Here is a 12547-nt window from a genome sequence, read left to right on the forward strand (position 1 = left end):
CTATCACTTTCCAAAAATTTCCATTAAATTCACATGCCCCATTCAAGACACCTACCTTTCTGCTATCAGAGTACCTAAGAAGCTAAATTATTAATCAGGAGGTTATTTAGCAAGCATAAACTCAGAACAAGGAAAGTAGACATGGCATGAAAGAGACATATCCCCTGAGCTACAGAAAAGCAAGATGAAGTATCATTAGCCTGCCTCTACAGTGACAGGACTCCTCACAACCCCAGATCCAGTATCTCTTGTTAATAGTGAACCCACTTTCCACGTGAACCACTTCCATCCTTAAATGTGTTTAGGACCCAGTTAAGCTGCTATTCCAGTTCACCCATTTGTTAATTTAAATGGACCATATCTCAAGAGTCCTAAGGGCACCTCACTCTCCCCAGCCTACAGATTGTCTTTACCAAAAACCTTTAGAAACACAACTTCGAGGACCACAAAGAAATGGGAATAAGAAAAAGGTGGAGGGGAAGAGGGGCAGACAAAAAGAAATTAGGGCATTTTTCTTCTGATGTATTCATTAGGCTTTTAAATTATTCCAGGTCACAAGAACACTATAGAAATTACACTGGAATGGTTCGGAGGCTAAGAAACTTATCCACTGGTTTTTAAAGGGATGATGAGTAAAGATAAAACCACTCTTTCCTACTCTTCTCACTTATACTAACCATGAAAATAAAATATACTAGAATTCATCAGCATGTCTATGAAATTGGCCCTACAGTATCCAGAGTCACTCTCTGAACCGCCACCCCTGTCAAAGCTGTTCAAAATTAACAAAGAACTCTCTAAATCAAATCAGACTGAAGTTTACAATCCCTTCCTCATTCATCTCAAAGGTAAATGGAAACGCGTCTCTAGTTTTAAAGAACAACAGCACGTGAAAAGACTTCCCAGAGCCAAGTAAATGTTCTGCACAGTCAACGCTCTAGAAACGCCTGTCAAAAGCGGTCCATGGAAACTGATACCTGAGACTTGACACGCCTTGTTCTCTTCGGCAGAATGTTCACTCTTGTGCCCGGCTCTGGGGGAGTTTGGACATCAGTGCCAAGAACCTCAGGCTCCACTTTTTCCTTAAGATCTAAATTAGGCATTTGTACACCCTAAAGAATTGAGAGCACAGGAAGAGGGCAGATTCACTTATAAGAAATCAGATTTGAGAATAAAGAGAAAAATAATAAATTTCTAAAAAATCCCTAAAACTACATGAAACCAGATGACAATTCTCCCACCAAACCGATCTATAGATTCAAGACAATCCCTATCAAAATCCTAGCAGGCTTTTGTTGTAGAAATTGAGAAGTGGATCCCAAAATTCATGTGGAAATGCAAATTGTTTGGAAATTTTGAAAAAAGAACCAAGCTGGAGGACTTACACTACCAGATATCTAAACTTACTCTAAAGCTATGGTACTCAAGACAGCATACTACTGGTGTTAGGGTAAAACACACAGATCAAACAAAGAACAAAACAGACTAGAAATAAACCCACATATTTATAGTCAACTGATTCTCAAAAAAGGTGCCAAAGTAAATCACCTTGCTAAGGTAAATGGGAGAAGGGTAGTCTTTTAAACAAATGGTGCTGGAACAATTGGATATTCCTATACCCCCTCCCCACTGCCCCCAAAATGAACTTATACCTTTACCTCAGACTATACACAAAAAAACAATTCAAAATGGGTCACAGACCTAAACATAAAAGCTAAAACTATAAAAAAACAAACACCTTGGCCTTGGGTGAAGAAAAGATTTTCTTAGGTATGATAACAGAAGCACAATCCATAAAAGGGGAAGAAAATCAATAGATTACTCTTCAAATAGACACCACCATAAAAATGAAAAGACAAACCACAAACTAAAGGAAAATATTTATAAAATCATACATCTGATAAAGGACTTATATCCAGACTATTTAGCAAAATCTTAAAACAAGTATAAAATGACTGACAACCCAATTAAAAAAAGATTTGAGCAGACAGTTCATCAAGGAAGATATACAAATGGCTAATATACACATGAAAAGATGCACAACACCATTAGTCATTAGGGAAATAAAATTAAAACCACAATGAGATACCACTACACACCCACTAGAATGGCTGTAAGCAAAAAAACTGACAATACCAAGTGTTGGCAAAGATGTGGAGAAAGTGGAAGCCTCTACATTACTGGCGGGAATGTAAAATGGTTCAGCCACTTTGGAATACAATTTGGCAGTTTCTTAAAAAGTTAAACATAAACTTACCGTATAACCCAGCAATTCCACTCCTAGGTATCTACCCAAGAGAAATGAAAACGTATGTCCACACAAAGACTAGTACATGAATATTCATAGCATTATTCATAACAGCCATAAACTGGAAACAATCCAAATGTCCATAAGTGATAAATGAATAAACAAATGTGGTATATCCATACAATAGAATATTATTCAGCCATAAAGAGGAATGAAGTATGAATACTAAAACATAGATGAACCCTAAAAACATTAGGCTAAGTGAAAAAAGCCATACACAAAATCATACTGTATGATCCCATGTATGTGAAATTTCTAGAAAAGGCAAAACTATAGAGCCAGAAAGCAGATCAGGAGTTGTCCAGGTTTGAGGGTAGAAGCAAGAACCAGCTATAAACAAACACAAAGGAATTTTTGGGGCTGATGGAAGTGTTCTAAAACTGGATGGTGATGATAGTTGCATAAATGTATAATTTACTAAAGTTTATTGACTGTGTACCTACAATGGGTGAATTCTGTAGTATATAAATTATACCTCAATAAAGCGGTTTAAAAAAAAAAAATACATGAAACCAAGTGGAGGCATTTTTTTAAAAGCGTTGTCTTGCATAAGCTTACACATTTTAATAAGAAAACTTTCTTCATTCCCATTAGCCTTTATCTTGTAAACCACCAAAAATAGCTGTGATTTTTAAACTACACCTTGCTCCCCCCAAATTTCAGTACCTGGTGAAATCAGAGCCAACTGCTAACTTGTTATAGTAAACAATCTAAAGTTTATATATGGCAGAGTGGATTTATCCACTCCTAAGAAAAGTGATGCATCTCACCATCAGGCTGACACCAGACTGGAAGAGCTCATATGGGTAGAGAATTCTTTCATAATGTGACTTCAAAAGAGACCCAGTTCCTTTTCCTGGCAGATATCCCAAGCGGCTACCCACTTTAGACCATTTCTTCTCTTTGGTGACCATTTCAAAACCACCTTTGCTGGCAACAATCTGAAAAGAAAGTAAAAATTATTTAGGAGAAGAGGTAGATTCATGTATTCTGACGTACATCTTGTCTGCTAAATGGAAAAATTATTCTGGGCCTAGATTTTAAATTTCCTTTCAAGAAATATGTGACAAAATTGAAACTCATCAACATTTAAAGTATGGAAAAGAGACAATAATTTTTGGAAGTTTTAAACTCTATTACTGGTCACTGTGCTTACCTTCAATGAACCAAGCATTCAAAAATATTTAATGAATTTATGCTTTGCACATTATGCACCTTGAGAAAATTAAACACATATATGTACTCTACATCCACATGGAATTCAAAATATAAAAATTAAAAACAGACCAAGTATAGACATGTGAATGTTATTATATAATACAAAATGAATGTAAATCCTGATACTAGAAAATATAGCAACTAACTTATAGAATTTAACAAAAATGTCAAACAAACAGTGGATTCAGAGGATATTTTGAAAAAGAGGCTATAACTTTTCAAAAAGAGAAAAGTTTTACACGGAAGATTATAAAGAAATGATGGGGAAAAATAAATTCCGGAGATGTACTAGAACATAGCACAGAATGTATTAAGGTAGGAAGTCATGGGATAAATTAGCCAATTTTTGCTGAATGCCCACATCAAACCAGCCACAGTATAGAACAGACATGTATCAAGGCCCCCATCTTCCAGAAGCTGATATGTACATCTCTCACACTCTAAAATATAGGCAGTTTTCAGTTTCACTGATGATAGAATAAAGACTGTGATGAAGTTATTTGAATTCAAAAGAATTTTCCTCTTTGAGTGTACACTACTGTATTCTACTATATCAAAAAGTTAAGAGAAAAATTAAACAGAATTACCATATGACCCAGCAATTCCACCTCTAGGGAGATAGCCAAAAGAACTGAAAGCAGGGATTCAAACAGTACCTGCATACCAGTGTTCACAGGAGCATTAGTCACAATAGCCAAAAGGTAGAAACAACCCAAATATCCATCAAGAGATGAACGCATAAAAAAAATGTGGTAAAGGCATACGTGGAACATTATTCAGCCTTAAAAAGGAATGAAACTCTGATACCTGTGACAACATGGATGAACCCTGAAAACATTATGCTAAGTGAAATAACAGAAACACAAAAAGATGAATATTGTATGATCCCCTTTAAATGAGATAACCTAGCATAAGTAAATTTGTAGAAAGTATGATAAAGGTTTTACCAGGTGCTACAGGGAGGGGAAAGTTCTGGAAATGGGTAGTAGTGATGGTTGTACAACACTTTGAAAATACCTAAGGCCATAAGATTGTACACTTAAAAGCAGTAAACAGTTATGTATGTTTTACCACAATTTTTTTTAAAGGCTAAGAGCATGGACTCCAGAGCCAGATTACCAGAGTTCAAATCCCAGGTCTGCTAACTCAATAGCTGTATGACCTTGGGTAAGTTACATAATTTGCATCTCAGATTCCTCACTATTATTAAAAGAGTAATAATAACAGTATCTATTCCTTATTATGAGGCTGCTATGAAGACAAATGAAATAAAACATGAAAAGCACCAGGACAGGGACTTCCCTGGTGGTCCAGTGGGTAAGACTCCACGCTCCCAATGCAGGGGGCCCCGGTTCGATTCCTGGTCAGGGAACTAGATCCCACATGCATGCCGCAACTAAGAGTTCGCATGCCGCAACAAAGATTCCGCATGCAGCAACGAAGATCCCGTGTGCGGCAACTAAGACACAGCACAGCCAAAATAAATGAATGCATGAATGAATGGATGGCACCGGGACACAGTAGGCCCTGTATCAATGTTGGCTGTATTATAAATGTCTGTGTGGGGGGCAAGTTGGGGGTGGGGAGGAGAATATACATGCTATAAATAAGTAAAGGACACATTTTCTACTCTTGTGCTTACGATTTTATTATAGCAAAGATGAAACTATAGCCAAAGCAAAATTCTCCTCTAGTGAAGTATCTGAAAGCTTGGTAGAAACACAGAAGTTCATGTGCACAAGAGTGGAACCCATCTTCAGTTCTTTAGCTTTTCTTATTACATCCTCAAAGAAGCTCCCTCTGTTAATGAGAGCCAACCAGGGAAAAATTATGTAGAGAAAAAAATTTATTTTTCAAATTTTGTAGTGTAGAGGAAGACACATTAAGGGTGGTTTGGATAGAGGGCTGTCTGGAAGCAAATGGATGAGTGAGAATGCCTTTCATTCATAGCTTCCCAGGGTTTCTACTCTGTCAGCTACTGTTCTAGGTGTGGAAATACAGCTATGAATAAAATAAAGATCTTTGCCCTGTTGGAGCTTACATCCTAGTGGAAGACTAAACATAACATGTCAATTTTGAAGTGACAAATGCTGTGAAAAAAATTTAAAATTTAAAAAATTTAAAAAAATTTAAAAAAGTAATTTAAAAGCCTCCCAAGTAGGAGAATGAGGGTAAGTTGAAGCATCAAACAGTCACAAAAAGCCTCATTATAAAGTTGAAACTTGAGCAAAGACTTGAAGGAGGTGAAGGAGTTACCCAAGCAGATATACAGGGCAGGGAACAGCCAGAGTAAAGGCCCACATGACAAGCCTGCCTAGCATGCTGAGGAACAATAAGGAAACCACTGTGGCTGAAGCAAGTGGGGAGAAGCAGTAAAAGTCTAAGAGAGGAAACAGAAGCCCTCTCAGTAATCTGTATTTCCCAACACAATTACCACCATTACATAATAATCTGCTTCCGTCAGTAATGATATAGCTGCACGGGTCCAGTCATGCTTCCCACCCAGCTCTGACCATTTCTGGCACACAGCTGTGACAATGACAGCACCATAATCGGGGATGGCCAAGAGTAAGACAAAACTAACAAAGAAATCAAAGCCATGACTTTGGCTTCATGTTTAAATACTCTATAACAATCTAACCGGGCCTAATACTATAAAAACACACAAAACCTTAATACTTGCTTTTCTTCAGCTGAGAGATTCAAGGATTACCATGCATAATTTCAAAATATAAACCATTTATTCCAAACATTTGCCATGCAATATATCACACCACTGTCATTAGAAAAACATCACATGACCCATGCCCTATAAAGAGATACATGGCACGCACTTAAACTGAACACAATGAAGGCAACCCCTTAATTAAAACTTAACAAAAGAGTAATGCCACTCAAGGCCAAAATTTCAGTCCAATGAAAAACTAAGTCCAGTTAGCAAGAGACAATTTTAACAGACAAAAAACAGCAGCAGTCTTCTACTTAAAAGCTCCCTCTCAAAGCTCCACTAAAAAGGAAGGGACAAAAAGGCATACTCCCAAGAGGACAATAAGACCAAGAGAAAAGCAGATGTAGGAATGATAATCTAGCAAGCAAAAACAAAAAACAGACAAAAAAGCCCCAAGCACTTGCAACAGAAGAAAGCTAAAGAGAAGCTTTCGCAACATAGAACCTGGAAAGGCTTAAGAAATGGAAGCAGCAGTACCTTCAAAATTAAATTTAAAAAGAACAGTGTCGACTGAAAACCTGTATAAAGGCAATCAGACCTCCCCCAGTCAGCACGCCAGGCAACCATCCCTCTCCAACCACAGCAGAAGACCGGAGATTTACTCTCAGGAGAGTTTGAAAAGAAGGGACTCCAACCTAAGAAAGAAACAGGTAAGTAAAGTAGAGGGTCGGTCGAACAGTCTCGCATCCAACCAGTAAGAGTTCAAAAAGAGAGAAAAGGTAAGTGGAAGAAACTGTCAAAGAAGTAACACAAGAGAAGTTACAAGAACTCAAAGAGGTGAGTGCAGATTAAAAAGGTCATCAAGTGCAATAAACATATTCAATGAAAATTAACACGTACCAGTGCATATCCACTGTGAAATCTCAAAACACTGGGAATAAAGATTAGACCCTGTGTCTTCAAGAAAAAGTCACAAGAATTAATATAGCATCATTCTTCTCAACAGCAACACTGGAAGCTAGAAGACTATGAAGTAAAGCTTTCAAAATACAATTCTGAAGTAAAATGATTTGCAATCTAGACTTCTAAACCCACCAAACTACCAATAAAGTTTAAGAGTAGAACACTTTTAGACAAGCAAAAAATTTACATTCCATTTACCTTCTTGCTCATCAAACTAGCAGAAGAAATGTTTTACTAAAATAGGAATAAACCAAGTAATAGGAAGACTTAAAACAAGGAGAAAGACAAAGGGAATTCCCAGAATGATAATAGTGAAAGAAGTTCTAAGCTGAGAGCTGACCTTAAAAAAAAAAAAAAAAAAACTAGTCTGGACTGGAGCAGGAAAGAGAACGCCAGAGGAAGGGCTCCAAGAAGGAAATGAAACTGGCAGATTTTCTGATGGGTGAAAGCATACTGAGAGATTTATACTTCTGGAAAATCTGAAAATAAATTTTTAATAGTCACAAAGAAAACTTACAAAATGAAAAAAGGCAAGGGGACTATTAACTCCAAGGAAAATGAAATCTGGTAACATAATTATAGCACACTATTAACATGAGATGAAATCATAGCACACCATTAGGCACAAGTACAAATAAATGTGTATTTACACAGTCACAGCAATAATTCCTGATTAATAAAAAACTGACCTAACTACACTATAAGGGAATAGGGGACCTGAAGTACGTAAGAATTTTATTTTTATACCCATTGCCAATCGCTAATAGTAGGCAATCAGTACGTATAGGATATTTAACACTTAAAAATGAAGAAACAGCATAATGAGCATGTTTTCTGGAAATATGGAGATCAAAATCAAACAGCTAAAAGAAATGAAAGTGATTAGCTCTAAGGAGTAGTAAAGGGACTGGAGAGATGAAGAAGGGAGAATGCTGGTTTTTACTTTAAGCTTTATTTTTTTTTTTAATGTATTACTTTGACAAAAATTTCTTTTAAAAATGGCTAGAATAAATGTTCCTTGCTGCACTGATTATAAACAGTAATTGCTAATGCAGAATTCCACTAAATTACGGACATTCCAAGTAACACTTTTTACTATCAAAAATAATAACCAGGGAGAAAGACAAAGTGACTTAATCAAAACAGGAAACAATCACATGGATAATTTAATGACTCAGGAGATTGAAAATCTGCTTCCCTTTAAAAAGTAGTGGAGGGCTTCCCTGGTGGCGCAGTGGTTGAGAGTCTGCCTGCCAATGCAGGGGACACGGGTTCGAGCCCTGGTCTGGGAAGATCCCACGTGCCGCGGAGCAGCTGGGCCCGTGAGCCACAATTACTGAGCCTGCGCGTCTGGAGCCTGTGCTCCACAACAAGAGAGGCCGCGATAGTGAGAGGCCCGCGCACCGCGATGAAGAGTGGTCCCCGCTTGCTGCAACTAGAGAAAGCCCTCGCACAGAAACGAAGACCCAACACAGCCATAAATAAATAAATAAAACAAATACTTAAAAAAAAAAAAAAGTAACAGAAATCAAAGTGTGTCAAAATCACGTCTAAAATAACAAATTCAAGAGATGCTCATCAGCTGTGAGCCAAAAATAATGTTTTTTCAAAGTAAAGGGCATACCTAACAACCTAAAAATATCAGAACTCTCAGTATTTTGTGCAGTTCTCAGCCTGAGCCTCTTGCTAGAAAGTAAAATGTCCCTAAGCCTTCACCAGTGATGGAGGGCAAAACAGCAGTCACCTTTGGGGAGAAGTACTGACTGGGAGGGAGAGGAAGGAGCCCACGAGAGTGCTGTAAACGCTCGGTGGTGCTTACACAAGTGTACACATACAGAAAGATCTACCCAGCTGGACATTTAAGACTCGTGCATCCCACTCTACTTCAAGCCTCAAGGTAAAGAAAAGAGTTCATGCGGTGAGAAGCAGCAATCTCACTATGACATTTAGGGAACAAAAGTATTATAAAGTATAAACAAAATAACTACAAATCAAAATGTCTGCCTTTCAGCTTTAAATCTCAGATTTATAAGCATTCTCAACGTGAGGGGAAAGAGATGTCCATGGGCACTTAAAGACGAGCCTCCAATAAACCCCAGGACAATCAAACTTAACCTCTAATCACAATATATTTGCTAATCAATATATACTTTATAAGCAGTAGTCCCGCTCTGCACAAAAAGGAATTGGGTTTCTCAAAATGGAGTTAAACAGTCCAGATGGCAAATGTTACACAGAGTTATAAACAAGTAGGTATTCAGATTAGGTTACTTCTAAAGCCTCTTCCTAATTTTGAAATGCTGTAACTCTGTAAAACCAAGAATGCAATCTACCATCAGTATAGCCTAATGTTTACCTCTTAATTGGGAAATTAATGATACAGGAACAGCTTCAATCTAATAGACTGTCTGCTTATATATTTATGTTATCAAATTCCCTAGGGTATTATAAAACTAAGGTACATGGCATGAGTTTTGAAGATTACCACAACACTATTGATATTAATAATTAAATAATTTTTGAAAATGTTTTTGTATTTTATTTAAGCTGCATAAATCAAACCAAACATATTCAGAACCTTCAACAGCATCACATAATAAAAGTTAGTAGGGCTTCCCTGGTGGCGCAGTGGTTAAGAATCTGCCTGCCAATGCAGGGGACACGGGTTGGAGCCCTGGTCCGGGAAGATCCCACATGCCGCGGAGCAACTAAGCCCGCGTGCCACAACTACTGAGCCTGCGCTCTAGAGCCTGCGAGCCACAACTACTGAAGCCTGTGCGCCTAGAGCCCGTGCTCCACAAGAGAAGCCACCGCAATGAGGAGCCCACGCACCGCAATGAAGAGTAGCCCCTGCTCGCCACAACTAGAGAAAGCCCGCGCACAGCAACGAAGACCCAAGGCAGCCAAAAAAAAAAAAAAAAAAGTTGGTAGGTAAGTTTTCAGTGAATAGAAATGTCAAAAAAGAGAATTCTCAAAACAAATTTTTTATCCTAATGGTTTCCTACAAGACAAAAACCTATCCCTCAAATTCACTGTAATTTGCCGGTTGGTATCATAGTTTTCTTATACAACTGCATGAGATGATTTTCACACAGTCCTTAATTACTGATATCATTACCTTACTGATAAAATAAGCCTAGCACTGCTATTTTAGCATAAGACTATACTTTCCAAAATGCTTAGTACTACTTAAAAGAAAAATTCTAGAGAATTCTGACCTGACATTAATTTTTAAATGTATCATAAAAAATAATTTAAACATAATTATTCTAGCTTTTTTTTCCTTGAAAGTGGAAGCTTCCTAAAGTGAGAGTAAATTTTTACTTCAAAACAGCCTATCAATCATAGCATATGAAAGGCCACAAAAATAAGTTGTTTGGGGACATCCCTGGTAGCACAGTGGTTAAGAATCTGCCTGCCAATGCAAGGGACACGGGTTCGAGCCCTGGTCCAGGAAGATCCCACATGCCGCGGAGCAACTAAGCCCGTGTGCCACAACTACTGAGCCTGCACTCTAGAGCCCGTGCGCCACAACTACTGAGCCTGCGCACCACAACTACTGAAGCCTGCGCTCTAGAGCCCACAAGCCACAACTACTGAGCCCGCAAGCTACAACTACTGAAGCCCGCGCGCCTAGAGCCCGTGCTCCACAACAAGAGAAGCGACCGCAATGAGAAGCCCGTGCACCGCAACGAAGAGTAGCCCCCGCTCGCCGCAACTAGAGAAAGCCCATGCACAGCAACGAAGACCCAACGCAGCCATAAATAAATAAATACGTACATAAATACATACATTAAAAAAAACTGTTTTGCAAAATTCCTCAGATAATCAAGCTATCTTCATTCACAAGTCAGAGCAGTCATAGATTTTTCTTATTGTATTAACAAAATATGTTGTCAAGGTAATCGTTACAAACCCTGTTGCAGGGCAGTTAGTTTTTTTCACATTAGGGAACGTAACATTACAAAGTTAATATTCATCCTACTGGATAATGCTGCCCTCAGTTAACCACTAACACTACTTACAGGTATTAATACAACTGGTATGTACCACACATGAGAATGCTGAGTGACATTAATCTCTTTAATATACCAAATTTTCAATTAAGAAGCAGAAAAAAAGCTGACAAGCTCAATATAGGACATTGTACATTTCATACAAAATAATATTAGGAGGTTTGTGTCATTTCTTTTGCATACTGTGTAAACAGAACCTACTAATCTGAGTAGTTATTAAATATTAATCTCATAACAAACTATAAAATAGATTTTAAAAATAACTTGGAAATCTATCATTTCCATTTACTCATGCTTGCATTTCATTGTCAAACAAATCCTACATAGGAAGCGATGTTTTCCATCAAGTATATCTGAAATTCCTAATTTCATAAATTCACTAGCCCCTGTTCAATTTCTTAACAAAGTACAAGCCTCACCTTGCTCAAAGCATAGAGATCCAGAATTTTTCTCTCCACCACAGGGATCTTGAGGGTAGACCCCTGAAGTTCCCAAAATTTTGCTAGTTGATCCAAGAAGTCCAATCTCACTCTGGTCATTGCCTACGATTATTAAAATATAAAAATGAGAGATAGGAATTAAGTTATGGGTGAAAGTAAATGAGTTTTACTTAACAAAGGTACTCATTTCCTTAAAGAAATTCAGACTTCTCATTACTGCTTAGTCCAACCTTATAAGTCAATAAAAAAGAAGCAAAATACTTCTATTAAACTTTACTAAGACAAAAACGTTACTCTAATATATGTGAAAAGTTCTCATATTATCAACCAAAGCAATTTTTTGTAAAAGTTAACTTTAAGCTAATCAGAAAATTTAGTAAATCGAATTATTCTGTTTCTAAGCATTCTAAACCTGTCATTTCATCTAGGGATAATACGCATACTTCAAGTACACCAACTCTCCACCTCACTGATATTAAAATCCTCCATCAAGTATCTTATAAGAGACTAAAGGGAAAAAAAAAGGTATTAAAATCTCAAAAAATAAATGTTTTAGGAGCATCAAGGAAAAAAAACTAACTCAGCATGAGACATTAAGCCCTGTCTAAGATTTCTCTTTTGTACTCTGGAAGTTTTTTACCACACTGAAGAATCTTCTGAAAATCTCAGAAACAGGAAGAACAACTATCTAAACAGATTTCAACTTAGAAATTTAAGAGACATGCAAAACGTTTAAAGGGAGATCTTAATAAATCAGATTAAGAGTCCTAGAAAAGTTCTGTTAGAGCAAAAAACCAAACAAACATACAAAAAACACCTTTGAAAACTAGGTTTTTTTAATAGAAGAATTTTTAAAACTATTTTCCAAAGACTACAAGATACAGAATCTTCCAACATTAACAAAAGAAAAATTTATTAGAATAATTAGCACTGA

General features: G+C 37.2%; 1 protein-coding gene across 4 annotated transcripts in view; it reads right to left on the minus strand.

The window, feature by feature from the left end:
• Nucleotides 1-12547, minus strand: part of KDM5A (lysine demethylase 5A) — a 78834-nt gene that overhangs the window by 62964 nt on the left and 3323 nt on the right. For 3 of the 4 annotated variants that reach the window (XM_061205951.1, XM_061205950.1, XM_061205953.1), the window contains exons 3-5: nt 11593-11715; nt 3079-3249; nt 978-1112 (exon numbers count right to left, since the gene is read on the minus strand). In XM_061205951.1, coding sequence (XP_061061934.1) covers nt 978-1112; nt 3079-3249; nt 11593-11715 — 429 coding nt within the window. The remainder of the gene's footprint in view (nt 1-977; nt 1113-3078; nt 3250-11592; nt 11716-12547) is intronic. The other variant, XM_061205952.1, reaches the window with a different exon arrangement.

Source organism: Eubalaena glacialis, chromosome 11 (genome assembly GCF_028564815.1).
Source record: "Eubalaena glacialis isolate mEubGla1 chromosome 11, mEubGla1.1.hap2.+ XY, whole genome shotgun sequence".
Taxonomy (NCBI): Eukaryota; Metazoa; Chordata; class Mammalia; order Artiodactyla; family Balaenidae; genus Eubalaena; species Eubalaena glacialis.